Here is a 23,217-nt window from a genome sequence, read left to right on the forward strand (position 1 = left end):
TTTCAACCACTTATCAACTGAAACCGGAACAGTTATTAAACAAGGGGCAACTCGGGCGATTTTATTTTACCAAGAATTTTCGGGTATCATTAGAAGTTCCCTCCACAAATGTAAACAAGCATTAGTAAAGTCAATTGGTCTGTTCTTGGCCGTCAGTCTTTTGACTTTGTCAGTGCTTGTTTTGTTTTGTGGCAGGTTTTGCACAGGTCTACTGTTGGGGAAACTGCTGGGCCCTTGTCAAATCTTTAAAAAATGGCTAAAGGCAAAAATATATTTTGGTTACAAATAAGGCATTTAATGGAACTAATTTGTGGGCAGATGTGCTCCTTGTGAATTGGAATAATGCCATCACTCACAGTGAAGTTAGCCAACGGCTAAGGTGGGCAGACCCATTGCTCCATGCTGGAGGGCGTAGTGGGCGAACAAAAACCTGAATGGCATAATACTATACCAATTGATAAAGAGCGCTAGCTGAAACCTCCATAAGTTTATTCAACGCATACTTTTAGTAACATCAAAAGGTCTTGGCTAACGCCTTATCTAAAAAAATTCAGCAGTAAATAAAAATGACATGTGACTTGAAGTGCTCTAGAAAATGGATAGTTTGACCGTCACCAAGTGTTCCCTGGTGTACTTGCATCATTCTTTGAAAGACAACTTGCAGTCTATCTTATCATTTCAAGAAAAGGGATGAAAATAGGCAGGACCAGGAGATGGAACCATGGTATGAAAGAGCTCCAGAGCTGAGCTTGTTTAGCCATACCGTATGCAGCTCCGGCTTAGTTTATGTTGTCTCATAAGAACCTGAACTATCTCCTTTGGTCTGCGATTCCTGAACCCCGAGAATTTACGCACCTACTGATTGTAATTGCTAACATGAACTAGTGATTAGTTTAGGTGGAGCTAGTTCTTACCACATAAAGGATGCTTCTGTTACTTGTTACTCCGATAGTTTCCCTTTCTGAGTGACGCTAGAGGTCTGTCCTTTACCGGCTTACTCTCTCTCTCTATGGCCGGCATATATTTATAGAACGTATGGGATACCTACAGCCTCAGGTTCAAGAAGAAAATGAGTCCTGTTACCAAATACACCTCAAACGCAGAGAATAAGGTTCTGTATAAGGATCTAAAGGCCTAAATTCCGCACGGATGTGTTACGCAAATTGACGCTATTTTCAATGTCTTACCTGCCTGATGCCCCAGTGCCAGAACCACCAGCAGAAAGAACTTCATCTTGGAGGATTGGTCTTCTGCTATGTCTACCTACAACTGTTAAAACTGGAAGGGCCTTTTTATACAGTTTTACATCAGGTCTCCTGCGTCAGAGATAACATAGAACTTTCTGCAGAACATGGGCTGTATGCCTTATCTTATCCAAATTCTGATATGGTATTCGGAAATATCTCCTAAAACAAACAGTAAAATGAAAATTGGCCCACATCCCAGAAGTATACAAGCGGAACACAATATATTAGTGTGTCTCACAACCTCAGCCGAGGGTTGGAGGGTGACATTGGCAGCAAGAATAGCATGAGTCTGTGGCCTAATGTTACCAAAAGTTCAAATTGGTGATATCAATGTTAGAATAAACACAGACAGGCAAACAAATGCATAGAAACTCTCCAGCAAGGACAAGCAAGTTTATACTCTTGACCTTTTACTAAAAAGCGAATTCAATTGTTGTTAGAGGTCCACACAAATTTTGTGCCCTCCTTGAATTTAGGATTTTCAAACGTTGAGGAAGATTCTAAAGTCTAACAAAGTCTTAGCAGAAAACTAACAATTGAGCAGATGCAGCTAAAATACAGTTCTATTAGTGAGAATACAGATTACACCATAAATAACCATTCTTTGCAAAAACATACCTTCCTTATGGATATCATGTCCTCACATACTATTGATGGTCACTTTGCTCACATCTGGGGCCATATTGGGGAGAGGAGGTGGCCTAACGGCTAGGGCGGGCGACCTCGAATCTGGGGTACCCAGTTGGAGTCTCGGCAATGATGCTGAACATCCTGTGATTCTGGGCAAAGCACTTAATCTCCCCGTGCCTAACAAAAATGAATGTGTTCTCGTGTAATGCAACTGGTGCTATATAAAGCGCTCTGATACCCGATTCGGGACAAGTTCGCACTATATACAACTCTGTATAAATAAATAAATATCATGAAGAGCTGCGCTTGAGCAGTGCCGAAGGTCTGTTCATGGGTTCTTGCACTGTGTAAAGTGCATTCATTTAGCACCATATTTATTGAAATAACACAGCTCAGAAACAGAAAGAGACAAACTGTGCTCACAGTTTCCGATCTATACTGTCTAAATATCAGACACTAATTCAGACACATGTGGGCACATGAAAACAGATGCTCAGCGCTGTGCTGAGCAAGCGGAGCCCATCCTGATATGGTCCCACGTCAGTTTCATATACTCTGAGGCTTATTCATGGGATTTTGACGAAGGGCAGAGCAGCAAGGCACCTAGCTGCGCTGCCCTACGCCAAAGGGACAGGACAGCAATGCACGTATTTAAGCAATACGGAGCATTCCTGTCCTTTCTCCCTGCACTGGCACGATGGTGCAAGACTGCCTCCGTTGCATGCAGGACGTTTTTGTGCAGGAAAGGGCACCTTCCGGCACTAAAACAATCTTATTAGGCGTTTTCCTCTTTCTGTGTGTGTTTCAGAATGCAACACTCATGGAAAGAGGAAAAAACGAAGTGAAATAAACATATTTCTCTACACTACGCATCACCTCAGATGGCATACAGATTTGGTGCTTCCCCAGGTTTGCATCACTTTGGAAATCAGCACCAGCATCGAATTCCATGGGTATTATGTGGGAAAACCCACCGTAATGCCCACGAAACGCCTCCCAGGCTCAGAGTAAGGCGATGCTGCACGAATCGCTGTGTCAACTTACTTATGATTTATGAGGCCACTCAAAGCCTTGCTTTGTGGCTTTGGATGGCTTCATAAATCAAAATGAGAGCCCTTCGGGTGTGGCTAGCAGCCGGAGAATATGGCCGCTGCCTAGAGAGGCTCTGAGACCCTCCACTTTGCCCAGCCGATCCGATCATTGATCCGGCAGCCTACCCGTCTGGAATTGGAGGCTGAGGTGGCAGAAGGCCCGCAGTATCGGGCGAGCGAATCCAGACTTGATAAGAAGACTCGCTGAGGCACTGGTGGCGATTTATCCTGTAGCGGCCTGACAACGGAGCAGTGAGCAGAGACCTGAAGTTGGGAGCGTATCCGGAGGAGACAAGTCAGCAGCTACGGAAGGCGGAGGCGCGGGCGGAGAGCGGCTGGAGGTGGAAGGAGTGAAAGCAGCATAAGCAGCTTACTGGAGTGGGCCTTGTAACACCTTCAGGCTCCGACTCCAGTGGGAAGAATGAATGAATGAATGATTGAATAAGAATTTGTATAGCGCGGACTAAGCCCAAGGGCATCAAGGTGCTGGAAACAGACAAACCTACAGGCACTACCAGCATTACGTACTCAAGCCCGACTCACGGGCAACAACCAGGTCTTGAGGGTCTTATGGAAGATTGAGTGAGCTTGTTGACCAGAAAGGGAAACAGGGAGAGAGTTCCACGCCTTGGCAGCAGCCTGTGAGAAGGCTCTTCCACCCCATCTCATCTTTTTGTATCTGGGAACCACAAGCAGATTTTTTTTAGCTGACCTGAGGTTCCTAGAAGGAGCGTACCTATGGAGGATATTCTCTATGCCCTCTGGGCCCTGTCCATAGTATGCATTGTGGGCGAGGCATAGGGTCTTAAACAAGACTCTACAGTCCACCGGGAGCCAGTGCAGCGAACAGAGAGCAGATGAGGCTGAGTCACGCTTGGGAAGATTCAGCACCAGCCTTGCAGTGGCATTTTGTACCAGCTGAAGGTGGCTCAGCTGACCCTTGTTAATTCCCAGATAAAGGGCATTGCAGTAGTCCAGCCAGGCCAATATTAAGGGCCCGACCACCTTTTTATGAGCTTCAAGAGACAAAAACTGGGAAGTTTTTCTTATGACTCGAATAAGTCCAAAACAAGTGGCGACTGTTCTGGAGACCTGACGAGACATAGAGAGACAGTTATCGACCACCACTCCAAGATTTTTCCATGGGAGACAGGAGTAGGACAGGTACCCAGGGAATTGGGCCTCCACTCGCTCGACCAGATGTCAGAGTTGTCCCCAAAAATCAAGACTTCCGTCTTTTCCCCATTTAATTTAAGGTAATTTTGAACCATCCATGATGAAACAGCTGTCATACAGTCTTTAAAGTTTTGCGCGGAGTCTCTGATCTTTTGAGTAATAGAGACCATGATCTTTGCGTCGTCCGCATAAGACAACACCTCCAGTCCAAATGATTTCACCACTCTTGCCAGCGGGACCACATAAATATTAAAGAGGGTAGGGCTCAAGGAGGAGCCCTGAGGCACTCCGCACACAAGGGGGGAGGACTCAGAGTAAAAATTGCCCATTCTAACGATTTGAGACCGCTGACTAAGGAATGATGCAAGAAGGTCCAGGGCCCGACCGCCAACCCCTATCTCCTTGAGACGCTCCACCAATCTCAAGGGAAACAGGGTGTCGAAAGCGGCGGTAAGGTTGAGCAAGATAAGGAGAGTGGTATGCCCTGCATCCACCTGAACTCGAATATTATCCGACACCATGGTGAGAGCAGTCTCCGTACTATGAGCCCATCTGAACCCATGTTGGGAGTCATCCAGAATCTGGTGGTCCCTCAGGAAAGCTCTCAGGTGTGAGTTCAGGTGGGATTCAAGGATTTTAGCAGGGAGTGGCAGAAGGTAAATGGGGAGGAAGTTTTTAAAATTTAGGGGATCTAAGGAAGGCTTTTTCAGGATGGGCCTAACCACCGCAGCCTTCCAGATCAAAGGATATTGGCCCGACGATATGGCTAAGTTCAAGACAGTCGTGAGATGCGGGGTCAAAGCCACCTTGGCCATTTTCACGACTTTGAGAGAACAGGGATCCAAAGGTGACCCGGATTTGATACCTTCAAGCAAGAGGTCTACAGTTTCAGGTAATAGCATCGGAAAGACACAAAAACTTGCCGAAGTCATTTTACTGAGAGAACTGTTCAGAAGGGTTTCGGAGGAGGCCTGGCATTGAGACGCTCCAGCTGATCATAAATATCAGAGATCTTGGAGCAAAAAAAGGAAGATAGGCGATCGCAAAGCTCCTGTAAGGAATCCACTTTGTCAGAGTGCTGTAGGAGCCACAAGGGAGTTAAAGATGTTAAAGAGCTCCTTAGGAGTGGTGATATTCCCGGTGATCTTGGAGTAAAATCTTTCCTTTTCCTCAATTATGGCTGCTTTGTATGCCTTTAGACATTGCTTGTGTGACTCCCTGCCAGAGGGAGCCGGATACTTCCTCCAATATCTTTCCTTCCTTCTGCACTCTTGTCTCATGTTTCGAAGACGATCTGAGAACCAAGGAGCGGAAGGCGTTTCCTGGCCTGGTAACACAATTTTTTAGGGGCAGGAGAGTCCATCATAGCAGTAATTCTTTTGGAAAAGGTTTCCCGCAGCCATATCAAAGTTATGAAGCACCTCTGCCTTTGCGTGTAATTTTGACAGGTTGGATTCCCTCCGAATGTTCAGGGGGAGCAAGTTCCACAGTTTAGGGGCGTTATAGGAAAAGAGGTGTCTTCCTGATCACACCTTCTTGATTCTTGGGACGTGGGCCAAAAGGAGGTGGTCGGATCTTAGATTCCTGTTGGCTTTGTGAGGTTTAATCAGGGTTTTCAGGATCGGGGGCACTTATCCTGGAGATTTTTATGTGTTATGCAGAGAGATTTGAAATTAATTCCCTCTTGGATCAGGAGCCAGTGTAGTGAGTTTAGGGCGTGCTTCTGTTATTTGTACCTGTTAGCAGTCTAGCTGCAGAGTTCTGGACAAGTTGCAGTTTGTTTATGACTGATTTCGGAGCGCCAAGATAGAGGGCGTTCCATTAATCTAGTCTGGGGAGGATAAGGCCCTGGGTGAGTAGTATTTTGAATTGTGGGGGATGAAGGCGGAGGATTTTGCGTGTGGTGCGAAGCAGGCCAAAGCAGATTCCTGCGGTTTTCCTGGCTTGAGCTTGAAAAGTGAGGTCCTGGTCCAGCCAAATACCTAGGCTTTTTATTTCTTTCTTCGGAGAGGGGCCTTGTCCCATGCAGTTTGGCCACATCAGTTTGGGGGTGAGTTTGGGTTGACTGCCTAGCACTAGGATTTCAGATTTATCTCCCTTAAGTTTGAGGAGGGACTTGCTCATCCAGCTGGAGATTTCTTCGAGGCAGTCGAATAGGTTTCCTGGGGATTGGTCTATCTGTTTCAGTGAGACGACAAGTTATGTGTCGTCTGCGTACGTGACCAATTTAATGCCAAAAGGGGCTACGATCTCTTCTAAAGGGGACATGTAAACATTGAAATGGGTAGGGCTTAGGGAAGAGCCCTGAGGGACCCCGCATTGTAGTGGAATGGCTCTGGATAAAGTGTTGCCTTTGGAAACCTGAAATGTTCTATTTTCTAAAAATGACTTGAGCCAGGACAGGGCTGTCCCTGTAACTCCCTTGCTGTTTAGACGGTGGACAAGAATGCGGTGGTCCACCGTACAAAAGGCCGCGCTCAAGTCTAGGAGGATCACTGCTGCGGATCCGCCAGAGTCTAGGATCTTTCGCACTTCTTCTACGACTGCTAGCAGGGCAGTGTCAGTGTCCTGGCCAGGCCGGAAGCCAGTTTGCGAGCAGTGCAGAAGGCCATTCGATTCAAGGAAGGTGGAGAGCTGTTGGTTCACAAATTTCTATGCCACCTTGCTGATTCCGGGGAGTAAGGAGATGGGCAGGTAAACACACAGAGTGGCGGATTTTTCTTCCCAATGTCCAACGGAACCCCCCCTTGAGTATCTAAGTTTGGGTCCAGGCTCGGATAGCAAAGGGGAACCAGAAATCCCAAAGGACTCAACCAGTCCAAGTTGGACAAATACGCATATGCGAAAACGCAGACAGACCCCTCGTCTAAGGATACTCCTTCTCCAGATGGGGCTGGTGTCGATGACAAACATGAGGTGACTTTACAGGACATTATACCACTCTAAACAAAGTGGATTCGCGCATAGGTACTTTGGCGGTGGATCTTACCTTAATTCGCGCTGACTTCAACAAAATGTCCATGAAAGTAACAGAGGTTAAAACTACTACGGCAACACTGACGGCCGATACGACCAACCTTAAATAGCAAGTGCAGCAGCTCATGTCGGAACAACAAGTCAATGGCGGCAAAGCTGGAGGACCAGGAGGGGCGATTGCAACAAAACAACATTCACGTTACTGGCGTGCCATAATGGACAGTTGGCCCGGCCCTTGACCTGTTTGTTGAGGACTTACAGCCAGATTCATAAATGTCAAATTCTGCGATTTCTAAATTGCGAGAAAAAGCGAATCGCAATTTAGAAATCGCAGAATGGCATTCATGAACATTTGCGATAAAAAAATGCGATTCGCAACCAGCCACAATCAGCGATTGTGAGCCCCCAGAATTCGGTAACTAATCGCAGAATCCGCCGATACCCATGTTCAAATTGCGATCTCGCAATTACTGAAATCGCAAATAGCGATCTCGCTAACTGCGAGATCGCAAAAACGGGAAGTCGCATCCTGAGCACAGTGATGACATCACAACCAGGAAGTAGGCAGGTTCCACCCTCATTCAGCAGTGAGAGGCTGAAGTACAGGCAGCAGTGTCAGAGCTCCCCTCCAGTGTTCCTACAGGAGTACAGCAGGAGACACCACAGTGGCAAGCATGTCACAGGATGCAGCAGGAGGTTCCACCAGTGGGAGAAAGCGCAAAATCACATTTTCAGAGCAGGAGCTAGAACACCTCATAGAAGGTGTATCAAAGGATCACAACCGGCTATTTGGCAAAGACTCCCGAAGGGTGCCTGAGGCCGACAAAAGGCGCATATGGCTGTGCATCCGCGCCAAAGTGAACTCCGTGGGGGTGACCCAGCGCTCGGTGGACGAGCTTAAAAAGCACTGGTATGACCTAAGAGGGCGGGCAAAGGAAAAGATTGCTGAGAGGCTGGGGGAGCACGTGGCGACAGGTGGAGAGGAGCCCACTGTCCCATCGAACACACCACTGGAGGACCGAGTGGAGGAGACCATCAATCCACAGGCCTGCGTGGGTGTGACCCAGCTTGACTACTCCCGACCCACCCAAGACACACCAGGTAAGTGCCAGGCGACTGCGACCCCCTGTCCCCTAACAATGTCCATGACTCCAGTGCATCCCATATCAAACCCCAATCATGCAGCCAAAGCACACCACTATAGCGCTATTGCATTGTGGAACACGTAGTCTGACCACAATTCCCATCCTGTACCATTAAGCCTGACATGTCCAGTGAGAGTAAATCCCGCAGCGACTCAGGGAATGGTAGTCTGCATGCATGTAGCAAGCCTAACTGTGTACGGAACATGTCACTAATCAACGTCCACTTTGCATCACAGGTGGCGCTGATGTCCCCAGCACAGACAGCGAGGCCCTGGTGATTGAGGACATCACGGAGGACACGGAGGGAGACACACATCATACCCTACAGCCCGGACCATCAGGGCAAGCTGGCGCACCAGCGGTCATCCCACCACCCGCCCCTGTGGCCCGTGCCACCCCTGTGTCAACAGGCGCTGCTGTACCACCACGCAGCACACAACCACCAGTGGGGCCTGCAACACCAGCAGCAGGTCGCCAACCAAACCGCCGCCCTGCGGCTGTGAGGAGCCAGACAAGCGGTCTGATCAGGGAGCTGCGCAACAACACATCCCGTGCTGGCAGGGGCCGAAACGTGCTTGCAGGTGGGCTCACCATTGAGCGCAGGATGCTACATGTTCACCAAACCCAGGCCCGTCATCTAGCCGCCATCTACCTCCAACTGGACAAGACCGCACGTAATGTGGCACATATGTCTGACCGTATGGACAGGATGACAGCAGCTCTGGAGGCCAACACACAGGCAATGTCCAGCCAGTGGGATCTCAATCGCCCCAGACAACGCCAACTGTTGACCCGCCTGTCGGCGTACACGCGGTCTAACCATATAATTGGGAACGCCACCTCCCAGCTCTCGCAACGCTCCCTGGCCATGCAGCCATGCAGGGCATGCAGGCTACCGGTCATGGCCAGGCGGGGGGGCAGACGACACCAGTGAGGCTACATCAAGCCATAGCAGCCAGTCTCTTCCACCGGTCGTAGCACCCCGCAGCAGCAGCAGGCCCTCTGCTGCCTCATGGCAGAATCAGGAGGAGGACGTTGAGAGGAAGTTAGGGGCAACTACCCGGAGGCGCCACTGAACTGTGGTACATTAGCATGAGGGTACATGCTGACGATACAAGCATGCCCTACAGAAAAACAGACATATGACGCAAAATGTCAATCATTTTCCAGTCATCAGAATGCCCAGTTTATTGTGCATTAACAATAAATAAAATTCTGAATAACTCAATCTGACTCATGTCATTAATTATGTTGTCATGCATGAGTTGAGTAATGGGTGTGGGGATTGGGTGCACTAGAAATAGTCCATGCAGATTTGGTTGCGGCGTCTGTGTCCTTCAGCAGGATTCTCACCGCGTGCGTGACGCTCATGTGCAGGTGGTCGATTGTCCCCTTCTGACTCACTGCCAGAGATGTCTACAGGTATCCAGCACTTGGTAGCAATTTTGTGGAGGATAGCACACACGGCCACGATGCGGCAGCAGACCTCAGGCTCATATTTGATGGCCCCACCAGTCTTGTGCAGTATGCAGAATCTGCTCTTCAAAAGGCCAAATGTCCTCTCAATGCAATTTCTTGTGCGTATGTGTGCTGCACTGTAACACCGTTGCTGTGGTGTTGCAGGGTTGAGGTATGGTGTGAGGAGGTACTCACGGAGAGCGTAGCCGCTGTCACCTGAATGATAGGAGCAGAGGGTGAGTGCCTGTGCCGCGCAGCATCCTTATCACATTGTACTATTGTGTGGCATGTGTTCTTACCCAGTAGGTGTCCTTCACCAAAGTCCCCCCTGGCCAGTCGTGTGTGAATGCCATTGTGCCGGAATATGAAGGAGTGATGTGTGCTCCCCGGGTACTGTGCCACTATGTCCGTGATGATTGTCTTTGCATTGCATACCATCTGGATATTGAGGGAGTGGTAGGCCTTGCGGTTACGATACATGTATTCCGTTTGTGCTGGTGGGCAGATGTGGATGTGGGTACAGTCAATGCATCCTATGATATGTGGGAATTGTGCTACATTGTAAAATTGCAGCTTGGTGTCATTCAAGTCCTGTTGGCTGGTGGGGAATGATATGTAGTGGTGTAGGCGGGTCAGCATGGCATCCAGGAAACTCTTTAGGCAGCGGGACATGGTGGCTGGGATATTCCCCCTGCAACAGCGACTATACCCTGGAAGCTTCCGGAGGCCAGTAGGTGCAGACTGCACAATACCTGCACATGGGTGGGAACGGCATTGGTCCTCCTTGTTGGGTGCTGCAGGAGGGGGTCTAGGTCCCGGATCAGCTTGATGATCATTGCCCCATTTAGCCGGTACTTGGCGTAGATTTGCTCCCTGGTTTGGCCCAGTAGGGTGACCCGCTGACGGAATATCCGCTCCTGGATACGTCGTCTGTTCCGTGCTGCTCGCTGTAGCCTTCGCCGCCTGACGACCATGTAGAGTCCTGGCATTGTGAGAGTCCTCAGGCTCCAGCTGCATGTCCTTAAGTGTGTTTGGTCAAGCCTGCACCTGTTGGTAGTTTGCTAGAGTTTATTTCAGATGTGAAATTTTTTTTTTACTGGTTACCACCTGGTTTGGGTTCTCCTTAATTAGCGCCTCGCTAAATGTGATTTTTGGGTATTTCGCAATTTGTGATGTTTCATGAATTGCGATTGCGATTTATTTGTGATATCGCAGTTTTATTAGCAGAATCCATGCTTTCTCGCATTTACAGATTCGCTAATGGTTCTGCGAATTTAATTGCGATATCGCAAAAAAATTGCGATTTTGCAATTTTTGGATTTCATCTTTCTTGAATTCCTTTTCATCAAATTGCGATCGCAATTGCTTTTTCGCAGCTATTGCGATCGCAATTTGGCTTCATGAATCTAGCTGTTAATCACAACCCACCTTCAGCCACAAGGTCTGTCCAACTACTTATCCGTTGAGAGAGCACATCGGGTCCCTGGAGGTAGACCTAAGCCAGGGGCCCCACCACGCCCAATATTAGCCCGCATTTCTAATTTTAGGGACAGAGATGTGATATTGCAAGCTGCCCGTACTGCCCCTCCGATACGGATAGACAATGCAACCATTAAAATATTTCCAGACTATACTACGGCAGTCCTGAAACAACGCCGTGGATTTCTTGAAGTTAAAAGAGTTCTCCGTGTCCGGGGAATCAAATACTCTTTGCTTTGCCGGCCAAATTGAGGGTGGAAGCTGAAGGCAAAGCATGGTTCTTCCTGTCACCAGAGGACGTCCAGGAGTGGCAGGAGGGATGGCGTAAGGCCACCCGTACGGGAAGATCAGGAGGAGACGACACTCGAAACAGAAACCATGAGATGAGGGACAAACAGGAATAGGCCTATGTAACGGAACTTGCAATATGCTCAAAGTAAACAGAGACAGAATAAAACACAGCGATGACTTTGTTGACATCTGAATGTGTAACTGGCCTTCGGGATATGCACGCTGTTACCAGCAGAGACTGCCGAGGTGCTGGTGTACAGGTACAACAGCGAGCAAAACGTTTCTGGCTACCTATGAAGGCAGGGACCAACCATGACGAGAACAATGTATCCTTGCATAACTTGACCGATTCTGTGGCATAGATAATGGGAAAGGCAATGATTGTTACAGGTTTGAGGGGGCTCGGGGGAGGAGGATGTCTTCTCTCACCCCCGCCAAATGGTAAATGGGAAGGGTAATAAGCACTCTGCACAGTTGGGGTGGCGGGTAGTTCTGAGTCCGTCAAGCAGGGAGGCAGGGAGGGGGGTAGATATGGGGGGGATGTTCTATTGGTATCTTCTGTTCTTAGTTGCGATTTTTACGAGGGCAAATAGGGCGCACTATTTAGCCGTGACTGCTATTTTGATATGCTATGGAAGTGATCCTATGACAATATATGTTACCGTGGCGAAGAGGGATGATCTAGGCACAACAAGAGTCTAGTTCACAGACACCCCAGGTATCCCCCATAACTCCTTTCTCGTTGATTATTTGGAATGTACATGGGCTAGGAGATAAGATTAAGAGTGGCTTGGTTTTACAATATTTAAAGAGGTGTACACCAGCGGTGGCCCTGCTGCAGGAGACCCATCTGGTAGGCTCCGCCTGCAAAGCGATGGACCGCTGGGAGTTTCAAATGGTGGTGCCCTCTGAGTTTTCTTCTGGTTCTAGGGGTTTCTGTATTTTAGTGCGTAAACACTTTCTCCTAATAATAAAGCAAACACGAACAAATGACCAGGGTCGATTTGCAGTTATTACTTGTCAATGGGAAGGGAAAATGTTTAATATAGTGTCAGTGTACATCCCTCCAGCCCCCCACTCAGTGGCCCTCCCAGCACTTAGTGCATTTCTATTGGATCTCCCAACAGGGGAAATACTACTTGGTGGGGACTTTAAAGCTACATTTGACAGCACCCAGGATCTGCACCCTCCAGAACTGAATGTGGCAGGCACTACACGTATGGAGGAATTTATGGACGCCCTTGGGCTTACGGATACATGGAGGTAAAGACATCCAGAAGCACAGCAATACACTTTTCAATCAGGGGTGCACAATAGTCTTTCTCGAATCAATTATTTTTTACAGCTGCAGATAGCTTTGCAAATGTGGTAAGCGTTGAGATCCGTCCTAGATGTATTTCGGATCATTCTCCAATAACTTTAACATATACGAACCATCACAAAGCACGGCAACGTGTCTACCCTGTGTATCCTGGGTGTCTGCGTGTAACAAAAATTTCTAAAAACATTGTGACAGCAACACGTCACTACTTTCAGGAAAACACCTCATCAGTTCAGTTCTCTGGTACACTTTGGGAGGCCTATAAAACGGTGATCCGTGGTCAGACCATCTCCTCTATTGAAGGTCACAAGATGGAGAAGCAAGCAGAGCTGAACGCTATAGAATCTGAATTGGGTAATGCTACTGCTCAGCACGCACAGAACCCGTCCCCAGAAACATCCAAACCCTACGTAATAAGCAATGTAAATTTAGGGAATACCAGCGAGAAATAACTAAGGCTCGACTACAGGCTACGCGACACAATGGGATAAGGCAAGTAAACTTTTAGCTTGGCTTGATAGGAAGGAGCGAGTGCAGCAAACAATAGCGCAGCTGCGCACCCCGGATGGTTACCTGGCGACTGCACCGGAGGACATAGTGAATATATTGGCAGGATATTTCGAAAGGGTGTATGAGTTGCAGACGACCATAGAGACAGATGAGGCTCAAAATTATATTAAAGATATCCATATGTCTAAACTGTCCCCAGAGGCAGCCCTCACACTGGAGGCTGACCTAACGATCGAGGAACTGCAGATGGCAATCGGCTCCCTGCAATCGAGGAAAGCAGTGGGACCTAATGGCTTGCCCATTGAACTATATGAAAGGACTGCTGAAATAACTGCCCCTTATGTTGAGAGTCTGGAAGCAGGGGAGCTCCCACGAGATCAGTGAATGGCCACCATAGTGACGATCCCAATACCTGGTAAGCCCCCCAAGGAATGCACTTCCTATTGCTGATATCGTTAATTAATGCCGAAGCCAAAATATTAGCCAAACTTCTAGCAACGTGGCTGAACCCACATCCTGCGGCCCTTATTCACCCGGATCAGTCCGGGTTTATACCCCTTAGGAGCACAGCGCTCAACTTGTGGCTGCTGCATGGAGTGTTGGCTCGCATGCCTTATATCCAGGAATCGGCGGTCATCCTTTCCCTTGATGCGCGGATGGCTTTCAACATGGTGGAATGGCCATATCTTTTTGCAGTCTTTAGACACTTAGGTTTTGGCCCAAAATTCTGTGCGTAGATACAGTTACACTAAACCCCTAGCACATGTAGTGACCAATGGACATATCTCAAGAGATTTCCAGCTGACACGTGGAACCAGCCAAGGATGTCCATTGTCCCCATTACTCTTCGCGTTTGTGTTGGAACCGCTGGCAGCATGGATCAGGTGGGAAACAATGATTCGAGGGCTCAGGTGGACACTGAACTGGGAAGACCGCATCTCCCTATATACGGATGATGTGTTGTTGTATCTAACATCCCCTAGACGATCCATTTTGGTGTTACTAAACATTTGCGAGATATTCGGTCGGGTGTCTGTTTACACCATTAACTGGTCCAAATCGATTTTATTTATATTACATGGCCCACCACCGTTGCTTCCAGAGAATTGCCCGCTGCAGATCACTGACGTTACCTTCAAATATTTGGGCATTCATGTGACGCCCATACCTGACAAATTTTTTCAGAGAAATCTTAGGTCTCCCATGGAGCGGTTTAGACGAGACACACCGGTCTGGCGCAACTTACCGCTGTCATTGCTAGGAAAGGCAGACCTGTTTAAAATGATGGCGCTCCCACATTTTTTATATGTTTTGGAGAATACCTCATTTTGCGTACCACCGAGCTACTTCAAATCAGTAGCAACAGAAGTCTCTAGTCTGCTATGGGTGAATAAACCTCTGCGTATAGCACAAGATAAGCTAGTCAGGAACTGGTATGATGGCGATATAGCCCTTCCCAGTACACAATTGTTCTATTGGGCAGCTCAGTTTAAAGTAGTTAATTGTTGGATACATGCCCTCCAGACTGACCCACCGTTTCAGGCCGATCTTCAAGGAATGGGAGAGGAAGGGGTCATGTCAGTACTCTACAACAGAAACAGATCCAGACTACTAATTGGGCCGACTGCACACACAGTTAGTATATGGTACACAGCGCATGCCAGGTTAGGATGGCAGGGGGTATTCACGCAAATGACACCACTCTGGAATTCACAACGGCTTGGGAGACTCAGAAATAGTAAAGGCTTTAGTAAATGGGATGCCATAGGCATATCAACGGTGGACGATCTCTGGAGGAAGGTTGAAATGGTCACGTTTGAACACCTAAAGGCCCAGAATGAACTCACCCCCTCGGAGGTCTTCAGGTACACGCAGTTCAGGCAGTTTTAACTCCAGGCACCATCTTACCAGAAGCTACTCCACTAGAAGATAGATTGGTAACTGAATATATGCCAAAAAGGGCCACCTCCTTCACTTATTGTAAGTTAGTTAACAACTTGCCAGACCCCATGCTGGCACTTAGACAAAAATGGTCTATGGATTTGGGAGAATTTGATGGCTCGGATTGGCAAAGGGCACTGTTGTCCCCTCGTGAGGTTGCAATACCTTTACGACTAAGGTTGGTACAACTAAAAATACTTCACTGTACATATTCTACTAGAATGACCCTTTACAAAATAGGGATGGCTTCTCATCAGTTCTGTCTGCGAGGTTGTGAGGAGGAAGGTACTTTCTACCATACTATATGGGAGTGCCCGAAGATTATGGCATATTGGGTTAAAATAATGAGGACTGTATCACTAACTGTGGAGGTGTCTTTGACTCCGGAACCAAAAAGATGCTTACTAAATATGTGGGAACCAAATGATCTGAACCACCCAGCGCAGGATTGGGTAACGTTGGGAATGATGTTTGCTAAGCGAAATATTGCAAAGAGGTGGGGCTCAAGAGAGTCACCTAAATTGCAAGAGTGGTGTAAAGACATGAATGAAGCTATGGTGGTGGAGAGGGTGGTGTATGTACATAGAGGATGTCCTCAAAAATGAGGAAGAGTTTGGGGAGCCTGAAACAAATTCAGAGGATATCTCTGTGAACCGCCAAGCATGCAGACTGATCAAATGTCTGATTAAAGGGAGTGGGAGTGGGCACCGAAGCTCATGTAAAGGTCTTCATCCACCCCTCCCCCTCCCCCCGCCTCCGGGTTAGAAGCACCATCAGGCCATGGTCCCAGCTGCCATGCTGTTAAATAGAACACAGAGCTCTTTTCCCCTACCCCTCTTGGTCTTCCGGCTTGTTCTCAGGATGTGTTTCTATTGTTTAGTCTTCTTTCGACTATATTAAAATATCCCACAAAGCATGAACAGGATGCTGTTTCCCCGACTCTTCTTGCTCTTCCCACATGCTCTCAGGATGTGTTTTTGTCAATTAGTTTTATTTTTCTCACTATGTTCAAATATCTCACAAGGCTGCAGTTTAGCTCTTTGGCACAGCATGCCTTGACCACCTGGCTGCAAGTGCAAATGCCCCTACCTCTCTGCCTCAGGACTTCTTTCTGAGTTGAAAATGAGCCTTTGCTATCTATTGTCACACCTAAATACTTATACTCTTTAATCTTCTCAACAGTTTCATGGCCAAGTCCCAACGAGGTGTCCCTTCTGCCTTTTTTTGGTTCAGGACCAAAGTCTTAGTCTTGTCTAAGTTAAAGCTGTCAGTTTTTCGCTTTAGTTCTTCTTGCACCGGTCCAAGAATTTCACCTCAAGCGGCACAATACAAATGCCCCAGGCCGTACCTCTTAATAATGGCCTCAGTTCCCAAATTCAACAAAATATAACCGGAGTCCTGTTTCATTATTCCTAGCTGAAGCATTCAGGCGACCGGCCTGCTTTGAATACTCAAATTCTTTCAAAGCAAATGCTTTGGAACCCCAGGACACTCTGTCAAGAGCCTCAAGGGGACGATGAGAGACAGGGGCTGGGACAGGTGGTAGCTCGCCTCACGGCGGGTCACCATCTCTACCCAAGATCTAACTATGAGGTTTCAAACTGCAGCAAATTAAAAAAATATGCCATTGGAGCTAAAATTGCCATGGCTGCTGGCACCAGATTTGCCCTGCAATGGATCCTCATTAAAGGATTTAAAGTGTACTCATTCTAATTAGAGGGCCCCGAAAGAGTCCTGTATTGTTATTTTTCATAATTACCTCCCCAAGTCAGAAGTGTGTAATTAGCTCGCCTGCTGCCTTTCTTGGATGTGGTAGCTATTTCTCAAACTCCTGCTACGGAATCAAATCCGGATTCCCCCTTACCTGTGGTCACCATGAAGGCACAGTAAGTACCATCAAAAGTAAGACAGACAGTCAATTGTATCATCACTGTTACAGGGACGTGCGCTCGACCCGAGGTTATCTAGAGCTACCAAAGCAGCAAGGCAAGTCCGTGTTGGTCTTGGTTTGATAAATGCACGCATCCCAAGAGGTCGGTGCTTGTCAGCATGTAATAGCTCTATTATGCCCACAGTTACCCAAGTAACAGATGGAGCGTTCAAAAGAACCATAACTGATTTAATGAGCCATTCACAGTTTCACTCTACCAGCTGTGTGTACTTACACGTACATGACTTAATCTTTGAGACAAGCATATGCTACTGGCAGGATAAACCAGGTAGCCACACCTGCTGGACTGAGTTGTTGGGAGACAGGTATTGTCATCTGACTGATCTTCACACCCCTCAGGAGACAGCTGGTGCAGCCCACCCACCTGGGGGGCTAGCGGGGGGACAGCTGCAGTCAAACGGGCACCGATAGGGCCAGCCGTCTCTGTGGAAGGGAGAGACAGGCCAAGGCACAGCCTGAACAACACACAGGGTTCAGTGACACCCAAGGAACAGTCATTCTGAGCTTCTGCAGAAATGTGATGGGGAAGGAGAATGACAGTGTGGCCTGCGGGGGACCAGGCTGCCAGGCAACCTGCCTGGGACCTGGCACCATTGACCCCTTCTACTATGGTCAGACCACTCTGGGGCACAAGCTGCCAAGGCTGCTTAGCCTTTGGTCTGCTGGGTTGGGGAAGGGCCTCCAACAAGCAGCATGCCCTCAAGTTGAATGGTTACTGGCAGTGTGGAAGCTCTTTGCTTTAAATAACAGCAGAGGCTGGCCTAAGAGTCCATCCCTAAATAGACCAAGCATGCATAATCGATCGGCGTACACAGCGCTGGTCGAGCCCTCCCCTGGAAGGCCGCCCTGCACAGGGATGCCAGCTTCTCATCCCTACCTGTACCCAGGGAAAGCAGGTTCAGAGGAAAGGTCCATCTGAAAGGGCTGGGAGGCAGGTGTAGAGCCGGGCCCTCAGGGGCCCACGCGGACAGCCCAGGCATTGGCTTGCCTGCCTCAGAATTGTCAGACCTTAAGGGGGTCCGAGGGATCCTCTCCCTAGTAATCTGGAGGAAAAATACTCCTCCTTCATGTAAACCGTGTCCGCTGAGTAACAGAGGGGACCGAAGACGCAAATGTGCTCATCCTCCTGCAGCCCTGACTGCGGACGTGTAGGCAAATGAGCCCTCATCGGGACTTACAGGGCATTACAGCCATTTGGTAGCACCCAGTGGTGGCAGACATGGATCTGGGGTGGTGGGGCGGGGCAAGGGGTTAAGAGGATCATAAAAAAGAAACAACACTTATCTAGTCACCTCTCTCTCCCACATCATCTGTCCTCTGCATCGGCCGAACAGGAAGCAGCCAGTCTCCCCAAAGCGAATCACAATGCTGCAATGCAGTGTTGTGACTGGTCTGAGCGCCATCATTTAGCGCTCATACGGGGACATGGGGGCCTGGACATGTTCTCCATTCAGGCTGTAATGCAGCCTGGGTGGAAACATGCCAAGTGCACATGAATGTTTGGCTGGTCCGAGGTGGCCGAGTCATGGGCACTACAGTGTGCTCACCACTCTTCCCCTGCCCTGCCCTGCTCTGCTCTGAGCTGAGCAGCCCCGCACACACCCATTCTGCAGCAGCAGGAACAAGTAAAATGATAATAACGTTAAGTTATTATAATTTTATTTGTACTTTCTTTCACTGCTGCAAAGCAGTGGGGCGATGCTCCTCCGCTTTAGCGGAGGCGCCGACACTGGTAGTGCCATTGGAAAGTATTGCACGCGACCAGATGGCCGGCAGGGTCACCTGGTTGCGCTTTGCCTTAATGAACATGGCTTTTGCTTGTCCTTAAAGGGACAGGGGCTCTGCAACTGTGAGCTCAGAGCCTCACCTGGGCCTCAGGCACAGGGCTTTGAGGGAGGCCCCAATGGGCCATTGACCTGGGGCTCAAAGGTCCTTAACATGCACCGGGAGTGGGGGAGGCCTCCCTATGCCAGTGGACCCCTGAACCAGGACTTTGGCAATGGGGCAGGCAGGAGGAGGGAGACCAGGGCAGGAAAGCCTGCCCTGGTGCCCGGCCTAGGAAAGGCCTCCCCGGGCCTGCAGGACCCTGTCCCTAGCACTTTGCATGTGGTGGGCTGGAGGATGGAGCCTGGGCTGGGGGCACCCACCCCAGGGCCCACAGGGGCCCCGAATGAAGCTCCAAGACCCAGCCAAGCAGTGGAAGCCTCACCAGGCCCCCGGAACCCTGGTGCTCTGACATGCTGGGGGCCCAAGGATGAGCCCAGGACAGAGGTGGGCAGGTTCTGGGTCAGCTGGTCACTGGCTAAGGCTAGGAGTACCCTGGCCCTAGTAATCCAAAGGAAGGCTTCCTACCTTTCTCGTCATTCGTGCACACTGAGGGACAGAGGGGACCACCGGCACAAACACACCCGACCTCCGAGGGCTCTGCCTTGGAATCCAGTGATCCGTTATTGGCACTTCCAGGGCAGCTGGAATGGCAGTTTTATGTCCCTACCTGCTCTCGGGGAAGGCAGGCTCAGTGGAAAGGCCCACAGGGAAGGTCTGGGAGGCAAGTGTTGACCAGGGCCCCTGGTGGCCCTGCGGTCCGGTCCTTTGATAGCACCTGCCTGAGAACTGCTGGACCACAAGACGGTCTGGAACCCTGTCCTTAATAATTCAGAAGAAGGCTATGACCCTTACTTGTACACAGAGGTACAGAGGAAACAACCAACACAAATGCACTCATTCTCCTAGAGTCCTGCCTCGGCTCGCCTTAATGAAGCATATGAGCCCTCATCTGGACTTCCAGGGCAGCTGGGATGTCCACTTAATGTCCCTGCCTGCTCTCGGGGAAGGCAGTCTCGGAGGTAAGGCCCATCAGGCAGGGCTGGGATTTAGCAGCAGACCCTGGCCCCTGGGGGCCCCAGTGGGTGGGTATGAGCCCTGGCTTCGCCCAGCTCAGAATGAGTGGACCTGAAGGGGGTTCAATGTACCCTCTCCATTGTAATCTAGGGAAAAATACACCATTTCTTGTAATCCGTGTGCACTGAGTGACAGAGGGGACCGAAGGCCCAAATGCACCTGGCGCCCTGGCTGGGATTGAGGTAACAAATAAGCCCCCATCAGGACTTCCAGGGCAGACCGGCCATCTGGTCCCCCCTTTGGAAAGCATGGCTTGTGACCAAATAACCAGGCTCAGGGGACCCTGTGGCCCGGATACTCGGAGCCCCAGCTGGGCCAAGGGCACAGGACTGCGATGAGGGTCCTGACCCAGGACCCGCAGGCACCTTATCACGCAGGTAAAGAGGGGGAGGCCTCCCCGGCCTGATGGAACCCTGTCCTGGGCCCATGCGGTGCTTCAGATCAGAGGACGGAGCCCTGGGGCCCTTGAACCTGGTCGGAACTCCTGGACCCGGCCACGCAGGTTAAGGCTTCCCGGGCCGGGAAAAATGGTCATAACAACTGTTCTACCATTTTTGTTCCTTTAGATTTTGGATCCTGGCTCAGCCAGCACCCAGGGAAACCTAGCTAGCCTAGGGCTATCCTGGGTGGGCTAACCTGGGTGGCACTCACCCCATTTTATTACCCAAAATGCATTGCAAATCTCAAACTTTGACTATAAAAAACACATTTTTCTCACATTTCTGTGATGGAAGGTTCTGGGATCTGTAGGGAGCCACAAAACCTCCTTCCACCTGGCATTCCCCTATGTCCCCTGATACAAATGATATAAGAAGCACTTCCCCTGCTTCCCAGGATCAAAAATAAAAATAAAAATGAAATCCAACTGCTGTATCCAGCAGCAGGAATTCCTGGACATGCGAAGAGGATGTAACAGTTACGTCCTCCGCACACGACCACTGTGGCGGACCAAAAAACGTTACGTCCTTGGCACAGAAAGGGTTAATGTTTTGGGCAGAGAAAGGGGGAGAGTACCCTGAAAGTGAAACTTACTAGTCATGTGGTGGTTGACTGTGGGTCTTAGTTGCTTACCAGGAGGCACACGGACTATGCCATGTTGAAGTGATCGTAATGGCCTTCAAGAACAGAGCAAAAGGGTCTGGGAAAGAAGCTAGTTCTTAGCCCGGTACTGAATCAGTGGTCAAGTCTCATGTTTTCATTTGTCTCAAGTGCCAGGATCTCTTTTAAACTTACAAGGAAAAATCTGAAATCAGAAATACTAATAGGTAGCAATTCTTTATTGACAGTCAGATTAGTGTAAGCTTGTGTATGATCCTATGAAGGTACGTTTAAAACAGCACTCGGTTTAGCACTCAGTAATAACTTTTAACAAAAAGACAAGTGTAAGTTTGTTTCAAAATGCCTAAGAAGGGACTTAAAGCAGTGGTATAACAATAGCCCCGACAGCCTCTATGGTGAGGCCCCAGGAGCCCCCACCTGCACTGTGTACATGCAGGCCTGAGAGCTTCTGACCAGGGCCAGAGCATAGAGGGCCCCTCCATGCACTCTGCAGGGGGGTCCTTAGGTTTCATTACTTCACTGACTTGAAGTCATGGAGTCAGATTCTAGGGCCCGTCTTAACGTAGTTAGAGGCGGCCGAACCAAGGCTTCACTCCCAGTGAAAGCCAACTAGATGGCTCCAGCTGGTCTGATAAAGTTCAACTCATAACCAAGAAGCATACAACATTCTGTAGATTCCTAGGGCCATATTTATCAATTCTTCAGGCAATGCAGCAAGACACCTTGCTGCTCTGCATGAAAGGGGGAGGGCTGGAATGTGCCTATCTATCAAGCTATGGCCCATTCCTGCTCACTCCTTGTGCTGGCACACTTTTGGCTGCCTAGCTCCAAAAACAGGCACCAGGATGCCTGCGTTGCAGGCAGTAATTTTTGTGTGCAGGTGATGCTGAATTCAGCCCATGTAGAACGAGGACAATACAAGAAGAAATAAAGATATTTCTCCTTGTTATGCTATGCCTGGGAAGGCCTAGCTTTTTGACGCATACCCATGTCTACCACTCATGGTATATCTGGGAACTAGTTTGGTGAGTGAGGATTCTTTTAATTAGAGCGATTCCTCTTGCTAGCTGTTCTTTTATTGGATGCATTCTTTTGGTGTTTGATTTACATTGTTCAGGGGGACCAACAGTGGCTCCAGTTGCTTTTCCCTCTCTCTCTTGTTGTTTAATTATATCTGGGAATGCACAAAACTCCATAGGTGAATGCATGGGAAAACCCATGCTCCACCCATGGAATGCAACCCTATGGCAGAGTAACTTAAGGCAACGACTTGCACTGCCTTGCATTATTCCAGATTTACCAAGCACTGCAGAACCCCAAAAGGTGGTCTTGGAAGGCTCGGTAAATCTCATCTAGGTTTGGCGTCGCCCTTGTGTTACCTTGTGTGGAGCAAGGGCAACAAAGACTTTGATAAATATGGCCTTTGTCTTTTTAGATAAGACCAGAGTGTTTGTTTACCAGGGAACAGGCCATGAGGTTGACCTGCATCTGGCCTGTTCAATTGGTTGCAAAGAGCTGCTGGAACCGCCAATTACAGCAAATTTATTTGAATCCACATATCTCGAGGGGAACGTTACCTGGCCCTTATTTAACACACGGCCAACATATTTCTATTCAACTCTCCCATCTCAGGTTTGTATCCCTGGAACATAGGGCTAGGAGAAGTCTCTCATAGTTTACATTTTAACATTAATAAAACTGAATAAGAAATACGAAAAGGGGGCCGACGACCGTCATGAGAAGCGCAGTAAAAACTACAAATGCTTTAGTGCACTCTCGAAATTCAAACTCTTCAGATTTTGATAACTTTTTCGATTCCGACATGCTAAGATGGCAGTGTTGAAGCTTTCAGAATCACATTGACTATTCTGATGGCAGTGGTGCAGACTGTCATCTCAACGATGGGTGTGTGTAATAAGGAAAGTTAATGCATTGTACCGTTTTTGCATTTGTTTAAATGAGTTCAATAAAAGATGCCACAACATTTACAGTTTAAAACACTACAAGTGTAAATACAACAGAGCCACCGCTAATATCCATG

General features: G+C 48.8%; 1 protein-coding gene across 1 annotated transcript in view; it reads right to left on the bottom strand.

The window, feature by feature from the left end:
* LOC147707746 (trypsin-like) overlaps positions 1-1,294 on the bottom strand; it is a 37,636-nt gene extending 36,342 nt beyond the window's left edge. Inside the window, exon 1 of the mRNA XM_086926603.1 lies at positions 1,188-1,294. Within this exon, the coding sequence (XP_086782729.1) occupies positions 1,188-1,233 (46 nt within the window). The 5' untranslated portion in view covers positions 1,234-1,294. The remainder of the gene's footprint in view (positions 1-1,187) is intronic.
* Positions 1,295-23,217: the final 21,923 nt, after the last annotated feature.

The sequence above is a fragment of the Lissotriton vulgaris genome, chromosome 6 (assembly GCF_964263255.1).
Source record: "Lissotriton vulgaris chromosome 6, aLisVul1.2, whole genome shotgun sequence".
NCBI lineage: Eukaryota > Metazoa > Chordata > Amphibia > Caudata > Salamandridae > Lissotriton > Lissotriton vulgaris.